At 44.1% G+C, this 27287-nt stretch overlaps 1 protein-coding gene across 3 annotated transcripts in view; it reads left to right on the plus strand.

Annotated features, from left to right (window-relative positions):
- Positions 1 to 27287, plus strand: part of LOC115119137 (ral guanine nucleotide dissociation stimulator-like) — a 99831-nt gene that overhangs the window by 19230 nt on the left and 53314 nt on the right. The window contains exon 1 of one of the 3 annotated variants that reach the window (XM_029647896.2): positions 9809 to 10299. The exons of 1 other annotated variant lie outside the window; for it this stretch is intronic. In XM_029647896.2, the coding sequence (XP_029503756.1) occupies positions 10108 to 10299 (192 nt within the window). In that variant the 5' untranslated portion in view covers positions 9809 to 10107. Of the gene's footprint in view, positions 1 to 9808; positions 10300 to 27287 lie in introns of those variants that run through there. One more of the 3 variants, XM_029647890.2, reaches the window with a different exon arrangement.

Genomic DNA, 27287 nt, shown 5'->3' on the forward strand with positions numbered 1-27287 from the left:
TAATGATCTACAACCGAAAGTGGCCATTTTACTGTGTAAAACGTGTCACAGTGACAAGTTATTGTCGGAACGTTTGAAGTAGGTTCAGAGGTATCTGGCGTGCGTGTGAATCCATTGCGGTCAACTTCAGACATGTTCTGTGTGTGCTGGTTTGTGTGATGTGTGTTTGTTTTTATTGGTCAGGTCATGTATGATTGATGTAAGGTAGTTCTAGAAAGAGAAGGCACTATTAGTGAGTGACAAAACTAAGTAGCAAAATTAGGATAATTTCCCATCTTTCCACAGACACCAGCCAACCAGCTTTGACTGAATTAGTTTCTCCTTGCCCTGTAAGTGGACCCATCACATTATAAGTCTATGGGTCGTGCCATGTCATGACATGCTTGGACCACCTAATGAGATGTGCCTTTTGTTAAGTCAATCAGTTGTTAAATAAGGTGAAAAGGAGACTGGAGTGCCACTTTAATGGTTTCATGCCATTGTTATTTCTGTATTTTGAAAGTTGCATATCTTGAAAACTTGAGTGCTGTCAAAGTAAGCATTTTGGGACTGGTATTTCTATTTTGACACAAGTTTGGAAAGTCACCAGATCATTTCCCATCTTACTTGGCAAATTTTCCAGTGGTTACTTTTATTTCCTCAGACAACCAGGCTTTTGCCAAAACTCCTCTTCATTTCCCAATTCACAAGCCCACCCGGCCCGGCTATAGTATCAGCCAGGCTCTGTTCCTGGATGTGGTGTACCAGAGATAAGAGGTGGAAATTGGGAGTCTGTATTGTTGTCAGCCCCCTTGGAGTTCTTATCAGCTCCAGTGTCATTACTCTGTAGTCTCTATAATTTCCAGTATCTTCTCTGCTCCACCTTTCTAATGACAACTTATTTACACTTCTCAACCAGGAGGGGGAGAAGGAGAGGGGGAGAGGGGAAGAAGGAGAAGGAGAGGGGGAGAAGGGAGGGGGAGAAGGAGAGGGGGAGAGGGAGAGAGGGAGAAGGAGAGGGAGGAGGAGAGGGGGGGGGGGGGGGAGGAGGAGAGGGGAGGGGGAGGGGGGGAGAAGGAGAGGGGAGGAGGAGGGGGAGAAGGAGGGAGAGCGAAGGAGAGGGGCGAAGGAGAGGGGTAGAAGGAGAGGGGAGGAGGAGGGGAGAGGGGGAGAAGGAGGGAGGCGAAGGAGAGGGGGGCGAAGGAGAGGGGAGAGAGGGAGAAGGAGAAGGAGAGGGGGAGAGGGAGAAGGAGAGGGGGAGAAGGAGAGGGGAGAGGGGGAGAAGGAGGGAGGGCAAAGGAGAGGGGGAGCGAGGGAGAAGGAGAAGGAGAGCGGGAGAAGGGAGGGGGAAGGTCGACCACATCTGTAATGATGACCTCTGCTCTGCTGTACAGTAGGTTGGGGGAGAGAGAATAAGAGAGAGAGAAAAAGAGAGTTCCATGTTTTATCCCCAAGCATTACTTTGTGAGCGTCTTTAAAAGTGTTGCACTTATCATACTATTTTTATGACACTGAATATCCACAGTATCTCATTTTTAAGATGTGAAAGATATTGATGACCTCTGCTGTGTGAGTGAGAGTGAGAGAGTGAGAGAGAGGGTGGGTGGTTCGGTCACCTACAATAGTGGGTAAGGGAACGGTTTATTCCAGTGCATCCTGAATGCTTTGCAGTTCAGAGCTGGTGAACTATGGCTGGTTTCAAATATATTTACCAGTGTAGTAATTATAAAGACGAGGTGAGGTGACACTGGGAGAAATGCTCTTCCATTTCCATCTCCTCCATTACACTCTTAGAAAGAAAAGGTGCTATCTAGAACCTAAAAGGGTTCTTTGGCTGTCCTCATAGGAGAACCCTTTGAATAACCCTTTTTGGTTCCATGTAGAACTCTTCCCACAGATGGCTCTACGTGGAACCCCAACGGGTCCCACCTAGAACCAAAAAGGGTTCTCCTGTGGGGACATCGAAGAACCCTTTCAGAACCCTTTTTTTAAAGAGTTTATAGAAGTGTGCCTGTACTCTTTGGGACGGTTTCCCGGATGAAAATTAAGAATATTTTTAGTCCAGGAATTGGCTTATTCTGTGTAAGCATGCTATTTTCAAATTAATTTCTCTCATCTAGACAGCAAAACATGTTTGATGAGCAAAAAATAAGAGGAAATCTCTGCAGTGCTTCACCCATTGGTGATGACAGAGGTTGATAGCTCCCACACCATTATATAAAGTGCTTGAGAATCATAAAAACTACAGAACAAATGCACCGCAGTAGCACACAAGCTATTTCCGCTACAATAAAAATGTAATAATCTGGGATCACAAAAAAGCCAGTCCAACTAATAAAATGGCATCCTATAATTATTTTCTGAACCTCACCTGCAGGTTACCGTGGATACTGACAAAGCGTCTAATTATAGCCCATAGTAAGCCTCCACAAAGCAACAGGGAAGAGCCTCTATGCCCTGTCATTGGTGTTACATAACGACAAGGAGCCAGGACTGAGTACCACACCAGTGTTACACCATAATCATGACTACTATATCACCCCCCGTTGTTGTGCTACAGGGACTGTTCGCTAACAGTGTGTGAACGACCTTGGGGTCCCATCTCTTTCCCACCCAGTAAATGACAACCATGTCTTCTTTGGTTAGTAGTAGACTCTGTGGCCTACATCTGGGTTTATCTTCCCTTTGCATGTTTTCACTTTTTTTTTTTTTTGCCCAGTAATTCCTGTTGTGTTTGAGTGAAACTCTGCATATGTGGGAAAAGGGCTAGCCAATCGGAGTGCATGTTGTTTTAATTTGACCAGCCTTGTTTGACACACGGCCCGCTAAGGGATGGATGGGAAGTTAGTGATCAAATCACATTTTATTTGTCACATGCTTCGTAAAATATACAGTGGGGAGAACAAGTATTTGATACACTGCCGATTTTGCAGGTTTTCCTACTTACAAAGCATGTAGAGGTCTGTAATTTTTATCATAGGGACACTTCAACTGTGAGAGACGGAATCTAAAACAAACATTCAGAAAATCACATTGTATGATTTTGAAGTAATTCATTTGCATTTTATTGCATGACATAAGTATTCATTGTCATGCAATAAAATGCAAATTAATTACTTAAAAATCATACAATGTGATTTTCTGGATTTTTGTTTTAGATTCTGTCTCTCACAGTTGAAGTGTGAGTGTTTTTTATAGGGCAGGGCAGCTCTAACCAACATCTCCAATCTCATCTCAAGGATTATACTCCAGGTTAGCTGACTCCTGACTCCAATTAGATTTTGGAGAAGTCATTAGCCTAGGGGTTAACATGCTTTTTCCAACCTACACTGTGAATGTTTAAATGATGTATTCAATTTAGACAAGAAAAATACAATTAGTGTTTTATTAGGTTGAGCACAGTATGTGTGTCTATTGTTGTGAGTTAGATGAAGATCAGATCTAATTTTATGACCAATTTATGAAGAAATCCAGATAATTCTAAAGGGTTCATTTTCTTTTTCTTGCCATTGTTTAACTAGGAATTGAGTGACTAGGCAACAGGATAGATAATAAACCATAGCAGCCGCGTTTGTGATGAGTAAAAACAAGTTTGTTCAAGGAGGTTCAATGCAGATAGTTAAATAGTTAACCAAATAGCTACCTGGACTAACTACATATTTATCATCCTTATGGCTTGGGGGTAGAAGCTGTTCAGGGTCCTGCTGGTTCCAGACTTAGTGCATTGGTACTGCTTACCGTGCTTAACAGAGAGAACAGTTTATGACTTGGGTAGCTGGCGTCTTTGACAATTTGTAGGGCCTTCCTCTGACGTGCCTGGTATAGAGGTCCTGGATGGCAAGGAGCTCGGCCCCAGTGAAGTACTGGCCGTACGCTTTACCCTCTGTAGTGCCTTGTGGTCGGATGCCAAGCAGTTGCCATACCAAGCAGTGATGCAGCCAGTCAAGATGCTCTCAATGGTGCAGCTGTAGACATTTTTGAGGATCTGAGGGCCTGTAGTCGACAATCCGCTCCTTTGTCTGGCTGGCGTTGAGGGAGAGGTTGTCCTTGCACCACACTGCCAGGTCTTTGACCTCCTCCCTATAGGCTGATTTACCATTGTCGGTGATCAGGCCTAACACGTCATATCGTAAATTAACTTAATGATGGTGTTGGAATCGTGCGAGGCCATGCAGTCGTGAGTGAACAGGGAGTACAGGAGGGGACTAAGCACGCACCCTTGAGGGGCCCCCGTGTTGAGGGTAAGCATGGCGGATGTGTTGTAGCCTACCTTCACCACCTGGGGGAAGCCCCTCAGGAAGTCCAGGAAGTGTTCAGTCCCAGGGTCCTTAGCTTAGTGATGAGTTTGGATGGCACAATGGTGTTGAATGCTGAGCTGTAGCCGATAAACAGCATTCTCACATAGGTGTTCCTCTTGTCCTGGTGGGAGAGGGCAGTGTGGAGTGCAATTGCGATTGCACAATACTGTACATTTATTGGGGCAGTATGCGAATTGGAGTGGGTTCAGGGTGTCTGGGATGATAGTGGTGATGTGAGTAATGACCCGCCTTTCAAAGCATTCCATGGCTACAGACATGAGTGCTACAGGGCGATAGTAATTTAGACAAGTTACCTTTGCGTTCTTGGGCACAGGGACTATGGTAGTCTGCTTGAAACATGTAGGTATTACAGACTGGGTCAGAGAGAGGTTAAAAATGTCAGTGAAGACACTTTCCAGCTGGTTAGCGCATGCTCAGTTTATTTGTCCTGGTAATCCATGGGCAAATATTTACCTGTTTAAAGGTCTTACCCACATCGGCTACAGAGCGTGATCACATAGTCGTCAAGAACAGCTAGTGCTCTTGCATGGTTCAGTGTTGCTTGTCTCGAAGCGAGAGAAGGTATTTAGTGCATCTGGTAGGCTTGCGTCATTTACATCTGTCATTTAGCAGACACTCTTATCCTGAGTGACTTACAGTCATGAGTGCATACATGTTTTGTATGGGCCCCTGTGGGAATTGAACCCACAACCTTAGCATTGCAAGCGCCATGCTCTACCAACTAAACCACATGGGACGTTGTCACTGGGCAGCTTGCGGGTGGGTTTCCCTTTGTAATCCGTGATAGTTTGCAAGCATTTCCACATCCGACAAGCGTCAGAGTCGGCATGCTAGGATTCGATCTTAGTCATTTATTGATACGTTGGCTGTTTGATGGCTCGTCAGAAGTCGTAGCGGGATTTATTAGAGTCCTGTTACTTGAAAGCGGCAGCTCTAGCCTTTAGCTCGGATGTTGCCAGTAATCCATGGCCTCTGGTTGGGATATGTACGTATGGTCATGGTGGGGACAACGTCGATGCACTTATTAATGAAGCCAGTGACTGATGTGGTAAACACCTCAATGCCATTGGATGAATCCTGGAACATATTCCAGTCTGTGCTAGTGAAACAGTCCCATAGCTTAGCATCCTCTTCGTCAGACCACTTCCATATTGGGCACGTTACCGGTACTTCCTATTTGAGTTTTTGCGTGTAAGCAGAAGGATATGGTTTTATAAATACATTTGATATGGTCAGATTTGCAAAATGGAGGGAGATGGTTTATATGCATTTTTAACAAAGACGCTGAGAGTCGAGAAGCAGGTGGTACGTTTAATAAACCAATGAACATGGAACGAGACAACATCGTAGTGGCGTCTTAACATAGATACAGAAACAATACTAACTTGGGAGAAAAAAAAACCTAATGGAGTGCCAGATATAGGGTAATTGAGTCCAGGTGTGCCTCATGAAGTGCAGGTGTGCGTAATGATGGATGCCAGGACCGGTGGTTAGTATACCGGTGACGTTGAACGCCGGAGGGGAGGAGCGGGAGTAGATGTGACAGTAACCGGTACTTCCTTCCTTGCTTCACCGGTACTTCCTGTTTGAGTGTTTGCAAGCAGGAATCAGGAGGATAGAGTTATGGTTAGATTTGCAAAATAGAGGGCAATGGAGAGCTTTGTATGCATTTGTAACGAAGACGCTGAGAGTCGAGAAGCAGGTGCAGGTGATACGTTTAATAAACCAACAAACATGGAACGAGACAACATCGTAGTGGCGTCTTAACATAGACACAGAAGCAAGATTGTCTGGGACAAGAACCTAAGGGAGTGCCAGTGACCGGTGGCGGTATGCCTGCTCCTTCTGACGGTGGACGGAACACTGGAGTCTCACGTGAGCGTCGCTCCACACTTCTGAGCGCCTGAACCACTCATCAACCACAGGAGCTTCGGTCTGGTCCGGGGTCCACGGAGCCAGGGCCGGCTGAAAACCCAGAACACACTGGAAGGGGTCAGCCCAGTGGAGGAGTGACGTAGCGAATTCTGGGTGTACTCCGCCCATGGAAGGAATCGGGCCCACTCTCCCTGCCGGTCCTGACAGTGACTCCTCAGGAGCCTCCACAGCCTCTGGTTCATCCTCTCCACCTGACCGTGACCCCGAGTTTCTCCATAAAGGTTCTCCATACCCGTGATGTGAATTGGGGGCCACGGTCGGAGACGATGTCCTCCGGAAGGCCATAATGCCGGGAGACCTGCTGGAGTAGTACCGCAGTGACCTGGAGAGCAGTAGGGAGACCAGAGAGATGGATAAAACGACAGGATTTGGAAAATCGATCCACAACCACCAAAATGGCAGTGAAACCGGCAGAGGGGAGCTCAGTAAGAGCGTACGAAGTGCCGGCTCATTTCATCTGCTGGATGCTGCTACTGTCCGGAAGGTGAGTGCGTACTCGGCAGCCTTCAGGTCCTCCTGCCCTCCGATTGCTGATCGAAGCATTTAGATGGGGTGCCTTCATATTTATCCAGGAGGAGAAACGGGCATCACTGACCTGAGCTTGTTGCTGGGTCGACTGGTTGTAGAGTATCCTCTGCTAGTTTACTGAAACACCTCCCGGGTATGCTCAAGATGTTGCACACTGCGAAGAACCTCTTCCATAGCTGTCTCCAGTTGTGCTAGCTGGTCGTGGTGTTGACGAAGAAGGTATCCCTGCTCGTCGACTGTCTGGGAGATATTCTGTTTTCCTGCTGCTTCCATTGTTTGAGTCAGTATTCTGTAACAAATATGCTGAGAGTTGAGAAGCAGGTGATATGTTTAATAAACCAACAAACATGGAACGAGACACATTCATAGTGGTGTCTTGACACAGAAACAATACTGACTGGGGAAAGAACCTAAGGGAGTGCCACATATAGGGTAATAAGTGAGGTAATGGAGTCCAGGTGTGCCTCATGATGAAGTGCAGGTGCACGTAATGATTGGTGCCAGGTGTGTGTATTGAAGGATGCCAGGAACAGTGGTTAGTATACTGGCGACGTCGGAGGGGAGGAGCGGGAGTAGACGTCACAGCATTTCTGTGTGTGTAAGTGATCTAGAGTTTTTTGCCTCTAGTTGCACAGGTGACATGCTGGAAGAAATTAGGTGAAACGGATTGAAGTTTTCCTGCATAACAAAATCACTGGCAACTAGGAGCGCCGCCTATGAATGAGCATCTTCTTGTTTGAGTGTGGCACTATACAGCTCGTTGAGGTCAGTCTTAGTGCCAGCATCGGTTTATGGGGATAAATAGACAACTATGAAAAATATAGATGAAAACTCTCTTGGTAAATAATATGGTCTACAGCTTATTCTAACTCAGGGAAGCACAACCTCGAGACTTCCTTAATATTAGAGGTCACGGACCAGCTATTGTTAACAAAGCTTACCTGAAGTTGTCATTCTGTCCTGCCGATGTTTAGGAAAACCAGAGATGTACATTATATTGTCCTTGTTCAACCACAACTCAGAGGAACATAAGATATTACAGTTCTTCAGTCTCAAATTTTTTTCAACCAGCTATTTGAGGAACTGCCTCTCACTACGCAACAGGTGATACCCGGTTCCTGGGGAGCTACCCTTTTGAATGTTTTCACTTCAACCTCAGATGTTACTAACCTGATTCAGTTTATCAACCAGCTAATTATTAGCCTCACATCAAAGATGTGTCTCAGATAGCTGCTGTTGTGTTTGGCTTTGAGTTTGAAATAAGATCCACGGAGACCATGGAATGTTTTAAAATGTATTTTTGCATATCGGGTCTGGGTGGGAAATCCCCGGGTCCATTTCGGAACAGGACCTCTAACTTCCATCATCAATAATTTATTCTCATCGTTCAGATTATTCCAATTTAATCATAAAGTGTTTGATTTTAAATCAATTTGATTGAATGATTGATTGAGTACTAGGCCATTTGTGACTTGAGGGCTGTTAGCACCATTCATTTACAGAGCGCAGTTTTGTAGTGGTTACCGTGACTCAACAGTCACGTGGAATTTGACCCATGGTGCGGCGTTAATAGGGTTACCATTACATCCCCACACACACGCACACGCTCAAACACAAAATAAATACATACTATTACATGTTTTATTACAATAACACATTCACATTTCTGCAAAGATACACTTACATTTATATTTGAGTCATTTTAGTTATCCAGTCAGCTTAAGATAGCTAGGTGAAGCAACCTCATCTCACTTAAATATTATACTCACTTCAAAACCCACTAATGACCTTAGTTTTTCACTGAAAACAGCAGCACCCCAACATTGTCCCTAGCTAGTCAGCCCCAACCCCTAAACCCCAACCCCTCTCTGCTCTCCATTCTCCCTCTTCGCATTCCTCAGCCTCCCTGACTTTGTTTTCAGCCTGCGTTTACTGGCAGTGACTCGGGCGGCTCAGCCCACACATAACGCAAAACAGATGTAGAAAGTGGAGCAACCAAAAGGTTGCTGAGGATATGTGTGGGGGCAGCTCAGACTGCCCTGTTCTATACTCAACAAAACAAATGAGTTAGTTTCTGTCTCCTTCAAGTATTTCACATTCACAGCTTAATCTTTAAACTGTGAAAGACATATGGTTTTTCAAACATTGCCTTTAATAATAATAATAATAACAATAACTTTATTTGAATAGCGCTTTCCAATACAGGTAACAAAGTACTTATCATCGTAAAATAATCAAATACAAGTACTAACAAAGACTGGAGGAAGGAGAATGAAAAAATATGAAATATGCATCAATGCTTTAATGTAATACAATATATGTCAGTGTTTCTATCATGGAAGACAGTAAGGAGGCAGGTTATAATGTAGGTAGGCTTAATAGATTTAATAGAAATGATAATGAGCAGAAGGTTAGGCAACACATACATACAGGATAGCTATAGCTAGGCCTATATTCAAAATGTCAAAAAGGGTAACATAGCCTAATATTCCTCTCATGGTATGGATACAGATCATAGAAATACTTTGGACTCCCGAGTGGTGCAGCGGTCTAAGGTACTGCATTGCAGTGCTAGAAGCTTCACTACAGACCCTGGTTCGTTCCCAGGCTGTGTCACAACCGGCCGTGATCGGGAGTCCCATAGGGCGGTGCACAAGTGTCCCAGCGTCGTCCGGGTTAAATAAAAATACAAAAAAGCAAGTGCTATTTGCGAGTTAAAATTTAATGAGACATTTTTCACCGTTTACATTGCTGTTGGTGGCCCTCTCAAACGTATCTTTTTGAAGTGCAAGAATACAGCATAGGATGGATAACATAAGTGTGTGAATCGTTTTAAGAGCTGTACAGTTTACGACCTATGTCCTACAGAACGACTTTCTGCCCACATCACGTTGCTGCGAAAATGACATCACCTTCCCACGAGGGGGCAGGCGTTCCTGCGTCGGAGGAGGAGCCATGGACCCGGCTGAATGGGCCAGTTCGTTTTGCATGGCCCGGTGACCCGGTTAACGGAGTTTCATTTTTTTTTTAGATCATTCCATTGGTCCTTAAGTTAAATCGCCACTAACCCCGGACACCGGGCCATGCAAAACGAGCTGGCCCATTCTTTCCAAGCCAACCCAGCCAACCTCTGTCCCCGCTTCCCGGAGCAGAGCAGACATAAAAACAACAAACACAGAGAGCAGTTAGTAGTAGCCTACATACTCCTGGGTGTTCGGTTTGTCAAGGGCTTTTGTGAGAGAAAAAACAGGACACCGTTTTACCCGCAAGACATGGGGGAAGACTACCACGGTGTAGGCTTCATATGACATTGTTGCTGTTGTAGCGATACCGACGGACGACACCAATGGTTTATCTAACGGGAGCTCAGTGCGAGGGACGCAGTATCAAGCTGGGTTCCCCTGATGTGATGTTCGATGCCAGCACCTGGAGGATACGCAACATCTGGGACGGGGTGAAACTAGAGGTCGCCGGGGATGCGAGCCCTGTTGTCTTGCATAGCTTCACCCAACTGGACCCTGACCTTCCGCAGTTGGAGGTAACGAAATAACTTATTTACTGCGCACTGTAGCCTTGTGTGCGGTTTTCAATGCGTTTGTTAACAGGTCTGTTATCCAAGCTACCACAGATGATCGATGAAGGTTTAAAGCCTAGGGGTTTGAGAGGATACGATCTGTTGTGTTTTGTTGTTTACTTCTGCCTTGGTGTCAATGACACAGTTATTGAAGTCCAATACGTTTAAGTGCGCATCAACATTAGTAGGCTATAGTTGTAATCCTTTTGAAATGCATCAACATTAGTAGGCTATAGTTGTAATCCTTTTGAAATGCATCAACATTAGTAGGCTATAGTTGTAATCCTTTTGAAATGCATCAACATTAGTAGGCTATAGTTGTAATCCTTTTGAAATGCATCAACATTAGTAGGCTATAGTTGTAATCCTTTTGAAATGCATCAATATAGTTTGAGTAGCCCGTTTCTTTCCAGAAAAGTTCAACACACGTTTTGAAATCGATATGTTTTATTGATGAAGAACAAACATGTAACTGTTTATTATTTCATAATATAGCCTGTTTTTATTTTGTATTTATCCTTTATTTGTACAGGGATTGAACATTGAGACACATGTCTGTTTAGCAAGTGAGCCCTTCAAACAACATAAGTACCCTGATTTTAGTTTTTAGTACAACTAATTAGTTAACAATATATTGGTCCACAATGCATAGACACTGAACAAGAAAATCATTATAGTCACTGTTATAATTTTACAAAAGAAATTGCTCAACAAGTCTATGCTGCTTATTAAATGGAATGAATACCAGTCATAAATAATCATCCATGAACCCCCCCTTTTTTTAAAATGTTTTTTTAACCTTTATTTAACCAGGCAAGTCAGTTAAGAACAAATTCTTATTTTCAATGACAGCCTAGGAACAGTGGGTTAACTGCCTGTTCAGGGGCAGAACGACAGATTTGTGCCTTGTCAGCTCGGGGGTTTGAACTTGCAACGTCCTCCGAAACACGACCTTGCCAGACAGGTTGTGTCCCACATCTAAAATCCGTCCCTGATTCAAGGGGGAAAATGAAGAAATGCAGTGGAACTGGCTTCGAAGTCCAGAGTATCGTTTGAGGGACATAGCCTATTACTGACATCACCAGCGAGGCCGTGTGTTATTTGGAAAGTAGAAAACATACTGCTTGGACAGCAGTCAACACTGTGACGTATTGAAATCCAATTGAATCGATTATTGTGGCTGGTTCACTGGCTTCGTTTTAAAAGCTGTCTTGTACCATTTGGGGAGAAAACAACTAGTGACGGGTGTTGTGTCTGTTCCATACACTAATAGTGTTTTTAAAACATTAAAATCAAATTGATGATGGCTCCAACTCATATAACCTTGTCCTCCTCGGGGCGGCAGGGTAGCCTAGTGGTTAGAGCGTTGGACTAGTAGCCGCCCCGAGGAGGTTTCGGAGGACGTATGGCTCTCGACCTTCGCCTCTCCTGTCTCCATACGGGAGTTTCAGTGACGGGACAAGACTACCAATGGGACAAGACTACCAATGGGATATCACGAAATTGGGGAGAAAAAGTAAAAATTGGGGTAAAAGTAAAAAATATATTAATATTATATTTACAGTACTAGTCCAAAGTTTGGACACACTTACTCAATACAGGGTTTTTCTTTCTGTTTACTATTTTTTTGCATTGTAGACAGTGAAGACATCAACACTATGAAATAAACACATATGGAATCATGTAGTAACCAGAAAAGTGTTAAACAAATAAAAAATATATGTTTTATATTTGAGATTCTTCCAGGTAGCCACCCTTTGCCTTGATGACATTTTTTGCACACCTTGGAATTCTCTCAACAAGCTTCATGAGGTAGTCTTGTTAAAAGGTCATTTGTGGAGTTTCTTTCCTTCTTAATGCGTTTGAGACAATCAGTTGTGTTGTCACAAGGTAGGGGGGTATAAGAATATAGCCCTATTTGGTAAAATACCAAGTCCATATGTAACAATATAACTTTAGACCGTCCCCTCGCCCATACACGGGCGCGAACCAGGGACCCTCTGCACACATCAACAACAGTCACCCACGAAGCATCGTTACCCATCGTTACCCATCGCTCCACAAAAGCCGCGGCCCTTGCAGAGCAAGGGGAACTACTACTTCAAGGTCTCGGAGCAAGTGACGTCACCGATTGAAACGCTATTTATCGTGCACCACCGCTAACTAGCTAGCCGCTTCACATCCGTTACACATATTATGGCAAGAACAGCTCAAATAAGTAAAGAGCAACGACATTCCATCATTACTTTAAGTTATGAAGGTCAGTCAATCCGGATCATTTCAAGAACTTTGAACGTTTCTTCAAGTGCAGTCGCAAAAACCATCAAGCGCTATGATGAAATTGGCTCTCATGAGAACCGCCACAGGAAAGGTAGACCCAGAGTTCCCTCTGCGGTAGAGGAGAAATTTATTTGAGTTACCAGACTCAGAAATAAATAAAAACCCAAATGAGTTCAAGTAACAGACATCTTAACATCAACTGTTCAGAGGAGACTGTGTGAATTAGGCCTTCATGGTCGAATTGCTGCAAAGAAACCACTACTAAAGGACACCAATAATAATAAGAGACTTGCTTGGGCCAAGAAACACGAGCAATGAACATTAGACCGGTGGAAATCTGTCCTTTGGTCTGATGAGTCCAAATTTTGAGATCTTTGGTTCCAAACGCTGTGTCTTTGTGAGATGCAGAGTAGGTGAACAGATGATATCCGCATGTGTAGTTCCCACCGTGAAGCATGGAGGAGGAGTGACGGTGTGGGGGTGTTTTGCTGGTGAGACTGTCTGTGATTTATTTAGAAGTCTAGGCACACTTAACCAGCATGGCAACCACAGCATTCTGCAGCGTTTTGCCATCCCATCTGGTTTGCGCTGTTTTTCAACAGGGCAATGACCCAACACACCTCCAGGCTGTGTATGGGCTATTTGACCAAGAAGGAGAGTGACAGAGTGCTGCATCAGATGACCTGGCCTCCACAATCACCTGACCGCAACCCAACTGAGATGGTTTGGGATGAGTTGGACCGCAGAGTGATGGAAAAGCAGCCAACATGTACTCAGCATATTTAGGAAATCCTTCAAGACTGTTGTAATAGCCTTCCAGAGTGTGCAAAGCTGTCATCAAGGCAAACGGTGGCTACTTTGAAGAATCTTGAATATAAAATATCTTTTGATTTATTCAACATCATTCCATATGTTTTATTCCATAGTTTTGATGTCTTCACTATTATTTTACAATGTAAAAATAAAGAACCCTTGAATGAGGGTGTGTGTGCACTCTGCCGACAGCTGTGTGTGTGAGTCACTACAGCTTTCTAATTCTCTCTCCTGGCTCCAAGGCGGCAATAAGATCAGGGGTTTTCTAAAGCTCAGACAGGTCAGACTGCCTCCAACCCACAGCCTCTCTGGTGTCCAATCTCAGTGTACGGGGTTGAAATCCTTCAACTCCACACTCTTCCCCTATTATAACCAATTAACTAAAATAACCAGAGAAAAAACTGGATGGGTTTGGGAGAAGCAACATGTATTGAAGTAGTCTCATACTGAAATATATTTTATGTCTGTGGGGGAAATAATGCCTCTTAAATGACTGAAACGTTCCTATACAGTAATGACCTTTTGTGGGTAGTGTGTGACTGTGAAGCGTGTCGTCCATCCATGGATCTTCAAAATCTTTGTTAGAATAATTTTCTTTGTTCAAGTCTTCTCCCTCGTGTAGTTCTGGAGGGGGGTCGGGGAGAGTTGGCTAACTGAATAACTCCACTGCTGCTTGTCCTTTGGGAAAATAATGGCCTCAGCTGAATTTTACATCTGCTGTTTCATTGAGCAACAACTATACTTCCTCCACCCATACTGTACTGTACAAAATCAGAGGAAGCTTGAGCGAGAGCAACTGGAGAGCAACTGGCAAATTTCGTGCCAGGCTCTTAGTTCTAGTGTGCTGGCAGAAGGAAACGGGTGTATCGTGTTCACTGACACACTCTGTAGCCATATCTTATGGCCCTAAATCAACAGCAAAACTTGGTCAAAGAGGAGAATAGAAAGTGACCACACTGATTACTCTCTGCTTGAAGTCATCTGCGCATTAGGAATGGAGGTGTAGTAGTTTGGACTGAATATTACCTGAACGATAGGGAATTCAATTGAACCTTGAATACAGTATTTAGTCAGTAGTAGAGATGTAGGATCTTACCTGGACCTGTATTGGTGCAGCAAAATAATTCTGCAGCGTTAGGATTTGAACGTTTTGTCTATAATGTTGCTTGATCGGTGGTTAGGCTATTAGCAGGTCAAATTGAGGCTACCATAAAAAGTGGAATACATAACATTGTATTAGTGTAGGTTTTCAGTGAATTTATGTAAATCCTAAAGCTTGTGTATTTCCTGTGACCCAGGAAAATTCTCAGCAACAAAAGAGTGATCAAATTAGGACCCTACATCTGTAGATATGCAGCAGTTTGCAGTAAAAATGAGATGAAATGACATTTTATTGGTCACATACACATGGTTAGCAGATGTTAATGTGAGTATAGCGAAATGCTTGTGCTTCTAGTTCCGACAGTGCAGTAATATCTAACAATTCCACAACAACTACCTAATACACACACATCTAAAGGGATGGAATAAGAATATGTACCTAAAAATATATGGATGAGCGATGACCGAGCGGCATATGCAATATGCAATAGATGGTATAAAATACAGTATATGAGTAATGTAAGATATGTAAACATTATTAAAGTGACTAGTGATCCATTTATTAAAGTGGCCAAGGATTTTGAGTCTGTATGTAGGCAGCATCCTCTCTGTTAGTGATGGCTGTTTAACAGTCTGATAGCCTTGAGATAGAAGCTATTTTTCAGTCTCGGTCCCAGCTTTGATGCACCTGTACTGATCTCGCCTTCTGGATGGTAGCGGGGTAAACTTGGGTGGTTGTTGCCCTGGTTGTTCTTGTCCTGGAGGGCAGGTAGTTTGCCCCCGGTGATGCGTTGTGCAGACTGCACCACCCTCTGGAGAGCCTTGTGGTTGTGGGCGGTGCAGTTGCTGTACCAGGCGGTGATACAGCCCAACAGGGTGCTATCAATTGTGCATCTGAAAAAGGTTTGGGAGGGTTTTGGGTGACAATCTCAATTTCTTCAGCCTCCTGAGGTTGAAGTGCCACTGTTGCTGTTGCTCCTTCTTCACCACACTGTCTGTGTGGGTGGACCATTTCAGTTTGTCCTTGATGTGTATGCCGAGGAACATAGTTGTTTTCCAATAAACTAACAGAATGGTTTTGAGTAGGCTACTCTAGATTCCATATGGACTCCGCTCGCACGCATTTCAGAACTGTTCAAGAATAAGACAGGTGTGTGTGCCCTGCGGGTAGTCAAGAATAAGACAGGTGTGTGTGCCCTGCGGATAGTCAAGAATAAGACAGGTGTGTGTGCCCTGCGGGTAGTCAAGAATAAGACAGGTGTGTGTGCCCTGCGGGTAGTCAAGAATAAGACAGGTGTGTGTGCCCTGCGGGTAGTCAAGAATAAGACAGGTGTGTGTGCCCTGCGGGTAGTCAAGAATAAGACAGGTGTGTGCCCTGCGGGTAGTCAAGAATAAGACAGGTGTGTGTGCCCTGCGGGTAGTCAAGAATAAGACAGGTGTGTGTGCCCTGCGGGTAGTCAAGAATAAGACAGGTGTGTGTGCCCTGCGGGTAGTCAAGAATAAGACAGGTGTGTGTGCCCTGCGGGTAGTCAAGAATAAGACAGGTGTGTGTGCCCTGCGGGTAGTCAAGAATAAGACAGGTGTGTGTGTGCCCTGCGGGTAGTCAAGAATAAGACAGGTGTGTGTGCCCTGCGGGTAGTCAAGAATAAGACAGGTGTGTGTGCCCTGCGGGTAGTCAAGAATAAGACAGGTGTGTGTGTGCCCTGCGGGTAGTCAAGAATAAGACAGGTGTGTGTGTGCCCTGCGGGTAGTCAAGAATAAGACAGGTGTGTGTGCCCTGCGGGTAGTCAAGAATAAGACAGGTGTGTGTGTGCCCTGCGGGTAGTCAAGAATAAGACAGGTGTGTGTGCCCTGCGGGTAGTCAAGAATAAGACAGGTGTGTGTGCCCTGCGGGTAGTCAAGAATAAGACAGGTGTGTGTGCCCTGCGGGTAGTCAAGAATAAGACAGGTGTGTGTGCCCTGCGGGTAGTCAAGAATAAGACAGGTGTGTGTGCCCTGCGGGTAGTCAAGAATAAGACAGGTGTGTGTGCCCTGCGGGTAGTCAAGAATAAGACAGGTGTGTGCCCTGCGGGTAGTCAAGAATAAGACGGGTGTGTGTGTGCCCTGCGGGTAGTCAAGAATAAGACGGGTGTGTGTGTGCCCTGCGGGTAGTCAAGAATAAGACGGGTGTGTGTGTGCCCTGCGGGTAGTCAAGAATAAGACCGGTGTGCGTGCCCTGCGGGTAGTCAAGAATAAGACAGGTGTGTGCCCTGCGGGTAGTCAAGAATAAGACAGGTGTGTGTGCCCTGCGGGTAGTCAAGAATAAGACAGGTGTGTGTGCCCTGCGGGTAGTCAAGAATAAGACAGGTGTGTGCCCTGCGGGTAGTCAAGAATAAGACGGGTGTGTGTGTGCCCTGCGGGTAGTCAAGAATAAGACGGGTGTGTGTGTGCCCTGCGGGTAGTCAAGAATAAGACGGGTGTGTGTGTGCCCTGCGGGTAGTCAAGAATAAGACGGGTGTGTGTGTGCCCTGCGGGTAGTCAAGAATAAGACCGGTGTGTGTGCCCTGCGGGTAGTCAAGAATAAGACAGGTGTGTGTGCCCTGCGGGTAGTCAAGAATAAGACAGGTGTGTGTGCCCTGCGGGTAGTCAAGAATAAGACAGGTGTGTGCCCTGTAAACAAAGATACTGAATACACATTGCTTGAACAGATTAGATTTGATTGTAGTTTCCATTATACTATAATGATAATATTACAGACCATAGAGATCTTCACGGTAAAAACATTTTGTTCATCCAGCATTTCCCCCCGTAGACACAGTGGGACGTAGGTCTCAGCCGGCTGACACATTCTTTCCACAGCCAACTTTCCCTCCAATAAACATAAATAGACCAAATCGAGAAGGAAAACGAAGTGACCAGCCAGTCACTCTATTTGAGCAATTTATGTGTTTAACCTACTTTTCAGTACTTCTCAGTCTGCAAGAGATATAGTCCTAGACCATAGTGTGTTGAAATGGTTTTTGCCTTGGCCTGTCAAGTACATTTTAGTAGTTCATGGAAAGGGAAATATTAACACACATACAACAACATCCATGTCTCTCAGGTGCGTACTGTATACCATTATTTCGTAAACAGAAACAAACACTAAACTGTGTCAAACATAGCAGAGGTCTGTTTAGGTGTCTGCATGCTTCCTATCCGGAACAGTTAATGCATATATTATGACGACATTTTGTGATGTTTTGGTTTTTGGCAATGTTTCTTTCGACTGTACGTGCACACACAAACATTTCTCGAGGCAAGGCCAAGTTCGGAGCCGAAGTCTACGCCCCTACGTCGGTCATTGGTCAACAGTAGGGATTCTTCAGTGAAGTGTTTGTTTTTTATTCAGCGATAGACAACTCATTTTCATTCACACTTTTTCACTTGAGAAATACTGCACCAAACATCTTAGTTAGATGTAAAATTACACAACTAAGATCTCCTCTGCAAATTTTTTTAAAATTATTGACAGATTTCTTGAGTTATCTTAGATTCATTCTGACTATTTTGAGGAAGTGTATACTGGCTACGGCGTCTCAAGATGGACAAACAGCACTTTTGCCGCTTTTTCATATTTTTCAGGCGAAGGTCTTTTAAGGGAGTATGCGAGTACACTGAAGCATGCAGAAGCCTTTAGCCCTCTGTCTCGATAACCATCCGTAGTCAATAGATCTACATTATGTTTTGAAGAAATGAAATGATTTTAGCCTTGGCTGAGTCCCTGTTTCTGAAATCCCAAACTGACAATCTATAAATCTACTCTATATCTTCCTCTAAATGCAGAGGATGACACGAGGCTATCGAACAAGCATGGTGTTTGTCTCATGATTTCTGTTGATGAAGGTGGGGATCAATCCCCGAGCTGACAAGGTAAAAATCTGTCGTTCTGCCCCTGAACAAGGCAGTTAACCCACTGTTCCTAGGTTGTCATTGTAAATAAGAATTTGTTCTTAACTGACTTGCCTAGTTAAACAAAGGTAAAATATATATTTTTTTAAAGGCACGGAGTGGCACATTTTGGGAATCTGCATGCGTGTATCGCCAATGCTGGTCACGTGCCTGGAGAGTGGCGGTACTGTGCCTTCATCTAATCCCTCCAACTCTTAATCCTGTTAGTTGATTAAGGCTAATCAGTCTTCTCACTCCAGGGCACTCGCCGCATACACACACCACTGCAAACCAAACACACAAGCTCCTCTTTGGCCTTCAAGAACCATCGAGAGAGCCAGCTTCTGCTGGGTGGCTTTTTCATGTTAGTATTATATTTTGTTTTCGTCTGCAAATTGACTGTGAGTTTGAGGCAAGAATTTCAGGCCGTTTATCTCATTTCTGTAAAATAGAACAGACATTTTCAAAGAATGGTTTGTTTGACACATGCCCGTTTTATGTTTTCTTTGGTCCTCTAAAAAGCGGAGAATGTTACATTATGGCATTTCTGTCAAATTGAATGTCTCCCAACACTCACTTTATAGACCCTATTCTGCCTTTTCACTAGACATATAAATCCTCTCTGTGACCCTCAGTGAAAGCCCTCCCTTCCTACCACCCTCATTGTGATTAGCTAACTTCTATGTCAGGTCCCCTCTTCTCTTCGATTTTAAAAGACAGGCCTCTCATACCCAATTCGTCTTACACCACTTTCTCATTGGGTTTAGCTCAAGACATTCTGAAGATACATTTTAGCATTTTATCAGATGCTCTTAACTGCTCCTGTTAGTCGCTCTGGATAAGTGCCTTGCTCAAGGGCACATTGATGAGATTTTTCACCTAGTTGGCTTGAGGATTTGAATCAACAACCTTTTGGTTACTGGCCCATTGCTCTTAACCACTAAGCTACCTGCACACTCACTCTCCACGCCTGTCTTGAGGCCATAAAAGCAGATGGTGTTCAACTTCAGGCCCAGTTGTAGCTTTGATACCTCTGGAGATGTATTGATCCTCGACTGTCTGTATTCAGTGTTTTCCTGGAAACCCAATACCTGCCTTCTCCCATCTGATAGTGTGTGAATGGTTGTGTAATCATAGGATATTGAGCCAGTCTGGGTTTGAGAGAGGCTTCCCCAGAATCCTGTAAACACTCTGCCTCCACGTGTCAGTTTCCTTCTACCTACATTCTCCATCAGTCCCTCTCTTAATCTCTCCTCCCTCTCTTTTCATCCATTTTCCTCCCTCATTCTCCATGTCCCTCCCTCTTTCTGCCCTTCCTTTTAACCTTCCACTAGGAAATTCAATTAAGATGCTCCCAGCGAAGGCTATCAGATCGATTCCACTCATCTACAGTTGATGATGTCATGCATCCAGCACTACTACTTAATTCCTTGTTATCCTCTGGTCATAAACAATAACATGATGTTCTTCTAGGTCAAAGCACTAAAGCGAAACGTATTTACGTGATTAGACGCCAAAGAGTCCGGGTCGTTAAAACGGCTCAGGGAATGCAGGCCGAGCCGAACTTAACTGTTCACAACAAGACAATGGATGAGATTACTCTGCCCTCGGGTTAGAACTGTTGAAAAAGGTTTTGAATACCTCAAAAGTAATTCAGGATAAGGCTTTAGTTTCAGAAAGATTCAAAGCATTTTTGAATGGCTTTTCAAGGTTCTGCTTTCATTATAAATGCTACGTCATTCTTCTTATGGTCAGGTCAGCTTTTTGTCATTTCTGTATTGCTTTGATATTTTCAGTTTGAAACTCCTGTGTTAGCTCTTGCAGATTAGAAAAACAACACTGTTGTTAAGCCTGTTCTAGTATGTTCTATAGGTCATGCCTATAGATAAGGACCCAAACAGCTGAATGTAGTTGTTACCTTATCCTTAGGTCATAGGATCAGGGAGTTAATGGATTGCATATCACAACACATTGACAGCATTACATATTTTTCTAGGTCATATAAAGAAAAGGGAACATCTCTGGTTTTGGCTGGTCGTTTTGGTTTTGTGCCGTGGTGGAAAAAGTACCCAATTGTCATACTTGAGTAAAAGTATAGATACCTTTTAATAGAAAGCTCCTCAAGTAAAAGTGAAAGTCAACTGGTAAAATACTACTTGAGTAAAAGTCTAAAAGTATTTGGTTTTAAATATACTTTAGTATCAAAAGTAAATGTAATTGCTAAAGTATACCTAAATATCAGAAGTAAATGTATACATCTTTTAAAATTCCTTATATTAAGCAAAGCACAGTACTTTACACCACTGGTTTTGTGTGTATTCATTGTCGAGTTCTCTCCGATCAGAGGCCTATAGTTCAGACAAACCAAAGCAGAGTCTGCCCGGCACGGAGTCTGATAGAAACAGAGCTCCTTGTGTTGTCGTCACGTCATTGTTGTATTATCGATTGAGGAACACTGAACAGCATTGAATGACAAAAAGGGCTGGACAATAGAAGGGACAGTGATTTAGAGTTGAAAGCGAGAGAGGGGGGATTGATTTAGGGCAGTGAAAAGGAGTGAACGGGAGTGCTGCTATAGAGGATAGTAGATGTGAGAGCAGGGTTTGAAGAGGGCAGAATTGCAGAGGGATGTGAATGGAGGCCATATTGTGGTGACAGGGCTCTCTAAAGGGAGACTGAGGCTCAAGCAGTACAGTACTACAGCTGCACATCTGGACCCCATCAGGCCTAGTTCTTTATCTCCCTGTTTTCCCTTTAAACGTCCACCCCCGCAGAGCTCTGGCAGCCAGAGCTAGGTGTTGATTTACGGCCATTGAGAGAACATAATCATTTCAAAAACAAGTTTACGTTACGCTCGATCTGATTATCAGATGGAAAAAGATGACACTTAAGTCTGGGGGAATTTACGGAACAGGGACAAAATATTTGCTAGCAATGTGAAAATGTAAAATAAAGATTGGTCTTGAAATTCAACCCTGTGGTACCCCTTTTCCCCCTTAGTTGCTTCCAGTCCTCATTCCTCTCCTCCATATTGTCATAGTAAAGTACGACAGTGTTATTCTTACAGATTCCTGCACAGAGGAATGTGTGTGTGTGACCCAAAACAGAAGACGCAGGCTAGCAGCACACAGTGTTGTCTCCAATATTATCCTATTATCTTACACCTTCCCAGTCATAGCCACAGCAATGAAAGAACTTGACCTTCTTCACCGACACCAAACAAAGGAGGGTGAAACACAAAGACCCAACCTTGGGCTTGCTCCGGTTAGATATCCAATGTCTGTGCTGTTTTAAAGGGAGTTCACTTCTGGTGATAGCATTACTCCTCCATGCTAACACTGGTCTAATAAATTGTTTTTGCGTGGGTGTCTTGCAGACAGACTCGACCCTTTGGTCAGCTACAGATTGACAGTATCAATCCTTTCAAACCGAACTCCCACCGCTAAGAAGACTGATGGTGCCTTTTGGGTGAAATAAATACAGAGAGGATTTTCAGAGAGCCCAACTTTTCAGGTCTCTGTAAGCAAATGGGCACTAACACCCTCTTTTATTTATTCTACATTGCTGAAGTATTGATTTGGAATATTGCGTGCCAAATCATTTTAACTAGCCCAAGATACATAAATGAGGACAAAGCAAGAGTTGTCATAACAGACTGAATTAGATCAGTTTCTGCTTTGCTCAGTCCTCCCCCGGTTTGCTCAGTCCTCCCCCGGTTTGCTCAGTCCTCCCCCGGTTTGCTCAGTCCTCCCCCGGTTTGCGTAGGTGTCCACCTGATGTTTCATGTGCTGACTCTCACTGCTCTGTTAAAACCAACAGCAACGTGCCAGAACATACCAGGCCAGATATCCTGCTCCAACTTCGGACCAAAGCACACATTTATTTAATTGTAGGGTAATAATTTCCTTAGGAGATGAAGGGCTAGTGTGTGAGATGGAAAATGAAAAGAAAGTTCAACCCTGTGACCCTTTGTTACCGTCGTACAGGATACATGCGTTCAGTATGTTCCCTCACAAAATAACAGTTTATAATATATATATATATATATATATATATATATATATATATATATATATGCATCCAGCACTACTTCTTATATATATATTCGAGTTGAGAAGTCATTGAGGACATGATCAAAAGCTTCATATTATTGAAGGACCAAAGGATATGAGATTCAATATTCTTTAGTTTCAAAAGGATGTGTGTGTGTGTGTGTGTGTGTGTGTGTGTGTGTGTGTGTGTGTGTGTGTGTGTGTGTGTGTGTGTGTGTGTGTGTATGCATGCATTAGAAAGCTAAATCAACCCCTAACACTGCACGGTGAAAGTGATCCAGCTGAGGAAGGACAGGAAGGACAGGAGGGAGGGGGGGGGGGGGGGGGGGGTGTTAAAGCTATGAGCCTAGGGTCCTCACTGGACTTTAGAGATGTCACAGCAGACGCCACCGGCATTAGCCACCAGCATTAGCCACTTCCCCTCTCTATCGCTCTCCTTACTCTCTCTCTGGCCTTCTCCTCCACATATTCTCTGTAGCATTCTCTAAAACCAGGAATTGATTCCATTAATGATACTTTGCCCACCCATACTGTACATCCTACACGTACCTGGATGGATAGTAGGAGGAGTGTCCTTATTATAACCACATTAATACATTATAAACTGAGGGGGTTCGAGCCCTGAATGCTGATTGGCTGACAGCCGTGGTACATCAGACCGTATACCATGGGTATGAAAAATATGTATTTTTACTGCTCTAATTATGTTGGTAACCAGTTTTTAATAGCAGTAAGGTGTTTGTGTTATATTGCCAATACACCATAGCCTAGGGGTGTTGCGACGTACCTAAGAATAGCCCTTAGCCGTGGTATATTGGACATATACCACACCCCCTTGGACCGTAGCTTAATTATAGCAACCATAAAGTCATCCTGAGAGACGTGGCTGAATGAGAAAAGGAGAGAGGAGGGATTGAATGTGGCAGCCGTGGAGGGACTGAAGGCAAGATATAAACAATCGCCCGGGCCGATCAGAGATCTAAGTGGCACATGATATCATCGCTTCACTTCAAGGGCCATCAGGGTTCGCGAGAAGGGGGGTAGAGAGTGACTGTTGGCCACTGAGACATCAGTCTCTGGCAGGGTGGGCTGTTCTGTCCCCGACACACACCCCCTTGTTTGGTTTTTGGTTCAGTCCATTCGTAGGTTGGTGGTAAGTGTAGTAATGTTAGGGTGATGTTGGCAAGAGGCATCCCAAAATGTGTCCCAAAATGCAATCCCTAACCTTAAGTTAGGATGAAGTTAGCCAGCTAACTTAGATAAATGTTCAGATATAGCTCTTGATAGTTTTCTGGTTCATTAATAAAAGCACAACTTTCATATTGTTTTTTTGTTGGGAGTGTTGAGTCAGTTATAGCATTCCAAAATATGAAGTTATTTCACAATAGGAAAGTTAGGGCCAATAACTTGATTCTGTGTTGTGACATACCCCAAAGGACAGAGTATATGGCTCTAAAATAAATACATACAGTGCCTTCGGAAAGTATTCAGACCTCTTGACTTTTTCCACATTTTGTTAGGTTAGGTCAGAGCAAAAACCAAGTCATGAGTGAGAAGGAATTGTCTGTAGAGCTCAGAGACAGGATTGTGTCGAGGCACAGATCTGGTTAAGGCTACCAAAATATTTCTGGGGCATTTGAAGGTCCCCAAGAGCACAGTGACCTCCATCATTCTTAAATGGTAGAAGTTTGGAACCGCCAAGACTCTTCCTAGAGCTGGCCGCCCGGCCAAACTGAGCAATTGGGGGAGAAGGGCTTTGGTCAGGGAGGTGACCAAGAAACCATTGGTCACTCTGACAGAGCTCAAGAGTTCCTCTGTGGAGATGGGAGAACCTTTCAGAAGGACAACCATCTCTGCAGCACTCCACCAATCAGGCCTTTATGGTAGAGTGGCCAGATGGATGCCACTCCTCAGTAAAAGGCACATGACAGCCTGGAGTTTGCCAAAAGGCACCTATAGACTCTCAGACCATGAGAAACAAGATTCTCTGATAAAACCAAGATTGAATACTTTGACCTGAATGCCAAGCATCACTACTGGAGGAAACCTTAAAATCCAATAACATTTTATTGGTCACATACACATGGTTAGCAGATGTTATTGTGAGTGTAGCGAAATACTTGTAGACCTGGCACCATCCCTACGGTGAAGCATGGTGGTGGCAGTATCATGCTGTGGGGATGTTTTTCTGCGGCCGGGACTGGGAGACTAGCCAGGATCCAGGCAAAGATGAACAGAGCAATGTACTCGATTAAAAACCTGCTCCAGAGCGCTTAGGACCTCAGACTGAGGCAATGGTTCACCTTCCAACAGGACAATGACCCTAAGCACACAGCCAAGACAACGCAAGTGGCTTAGGGACAAGTCTCTGAATGTCCTTGTGTTGCCCAGCCAGAGCCCTGACTTGAACCAGATCAAACATCTCTGGAGAGACCTGAAAATAGCTGTGCAGCGACGCTCCCCATCCAACCTGACAGAGCTTGAGAGGATCTGCAGAGAAGAATGGGAGAAACTCCCCAAATACAGGTGTGCCAAGCTTGTAGCATCATACCCAAGAAGACTCTATGCTGTAATCGCTGCCAAAAGTACTTCAAACAAGGAACTGAGTAAAGGGTCTGAATCCTTATGTAAATGTGATATTTTATCATTTTGCAATCATTTCTTAATGTGTTTTTGCTTCATCGTTATGGGTTATTGTGTGTAGATTGATGAGGGGGAAAAAACGTTTTAGAATAAGGCTGTAACGTAACAAAATAGGGAAAAAGTCAAGGGGTCTGAATACATTCTGAAGGCTCCATATATAAACAAAATGTTTCTCAATAAACTAACTCTTTTGACAATGTTATGATAACATTCATATGGTCTTTTCCACAACCAGTGCAGTCACATTTGTTGCAAGCTGTTTTCTGTATAGTTTGGGAAGGTTTTTGTCCTGTTTTCTTTCCAGTGCTATTTGGTCTGCAAGTGCAGGAATTTGTGTGCCTGTGTGTAGGAAACTGGGTACTTGAGCTGATGAACACTCGTAAGAAACACACAAACATTTGCACACACACACACAAACAATTTTAGACTAATGGAGATTACACTCAGTGTGTGTGTGCATACTTGTGTGTTCTATGAGTGTTCGTGTTACGTGCACGAGCCCCATTGTGGTTATGCTTCCAGATTACATTGAGGGAAAGGAACCAGGTGAAGCTTGGAGTGAATAGGAACTTTAGAGGGAAGAGAAAGAAAGAGAGAGGTGGACAGAGAAGAGAGACTATTTCCAGATGTGTCTTACAGAGGGAGAGAGGAGATAATTAGGGAGTGGAAGAGAAGGAGAGGAGAAAAGAGGGAGTGAGAGAGAGGGAGTGAGGGAGTGAGTGGTCAAAACACAGCTGTCTGGCTTTCTAGACTTACAGGAACATTGCAACAACAAGGGAAATCCGTATAGCGTCCTTATCGAAACACTTCCTCACAGGAAGTTAATACTCTAACAGCATTTTGTTATTTACATTTGGTGGATTGCATCATGGGCTAAAACTCAACAAAACATACACTAGTGGTTTGTATTGGCACATAAACCAAGTTTGCTCAGTGTCAACAGGGATCCTTTCATGTGTCCATTACACCACCCTGTTGCATGTTGCTACCCATCCATTCACCATCCATCTGTCCCTTCGTATTTTTTCCTTTAAGTCCAGAGGAAGGATGTCATCCCTCTCTCTTGCCCTAGTACAGGACACACACACACCACTTGTCAGTGCTGATGAAGTAGACAAATGCAGACAGGCATAAGAGATTCTCATTACTAGAGCCATGAGTGTGTGTGCAGTGTGTGTGTGTGTGTGAGGTCCCGTCTTCCCATCTCACCCCCCTCTTTTAAGTCCCCGCAGAGCAGAGAGAAGTGCCTAAACTTCAAGCCTCCACTTGTAACCCCCCTGGGAAGTCTGTGTGTGTGAGAGAGAAAGAGAAACCTTCCTGGAATAGGCCACAATAACCCCCAGAATGGTCTCACATCAGCACAACTTTGTCTTAGTACCACACACACACACTGATTATACAGTACACATGCACAATGCACAAAGGTCCTTATTCCCTTTAGTTAACGTCCTGTCCCCCTTACTTCTCCCTCTCACTTTCTTTCTCTCTCCCTTTGTCTGCCCTCTTTCCTTTTCATCCTCTGTCTATTCCCCCCCCCCCCACCATCTCTCTCCCTCTCTCGATGGCGGCAGGCTGAGATGGCCTGTGGAGCGCCAGTGGAATGTCTATCTGTAAATAATAATAATGAGAGGAACCACACAAAAGAGACGGAGAGATTGAGAGATGGAGAGATAATGTCCAAGTAATCCAAACGCTTTCAGGGTTGTCAGTTTGTTGTAGTTACTAAGGAAAGTCATTTGGTCATTGTGAATAATGTTCTGTGTGTTTCTGTGGTGCTGTGTGTGAGTAAGCCAATTCCAAGCTAACTGTGGGGTCCTAGCGATCTGGTGTCTCACCCACTGGAGCCTGTTGATTGACAACCATTTCTTCATGTGCCTTTTCTTTGCCTGCAGTGGGTGTGTTTGTTTGTATGCAGGATCTCCCTTATGTTGTCATAGTGACGTCCTAAACAGACCATACATGTATGTGTAGGTAAGTGTAACCAGCTGTGGGTGTATCCTCACTGCATACATCCTATTCTGAAAGCAGTTGAAGCTCTTGACATACTCTCATATCCGGTACTCACACACAGTCAGGGGAAGATCTGACTGTAGGCACGTAAGGTACTTCACACACACACATACAGACCCCTGTCTCCTGAACTAGGAAAGTCCC

This window comes from Oncorhynchus nerka, linkage group LG4 (genome assembly GCF_034236695.1).
Source record: "Oncorhynchus nerka isolate Pitt River linkage group LG4, Oner_Uvic_2.0, whole genome shotgun sequence".
Lineage (NCBI taxonomy): Eukaryota > Metazoa > Chordata > Actinopteri > Salmoniformes > Salmonidae > Oncorhynchus > Oncorhynchus nerka.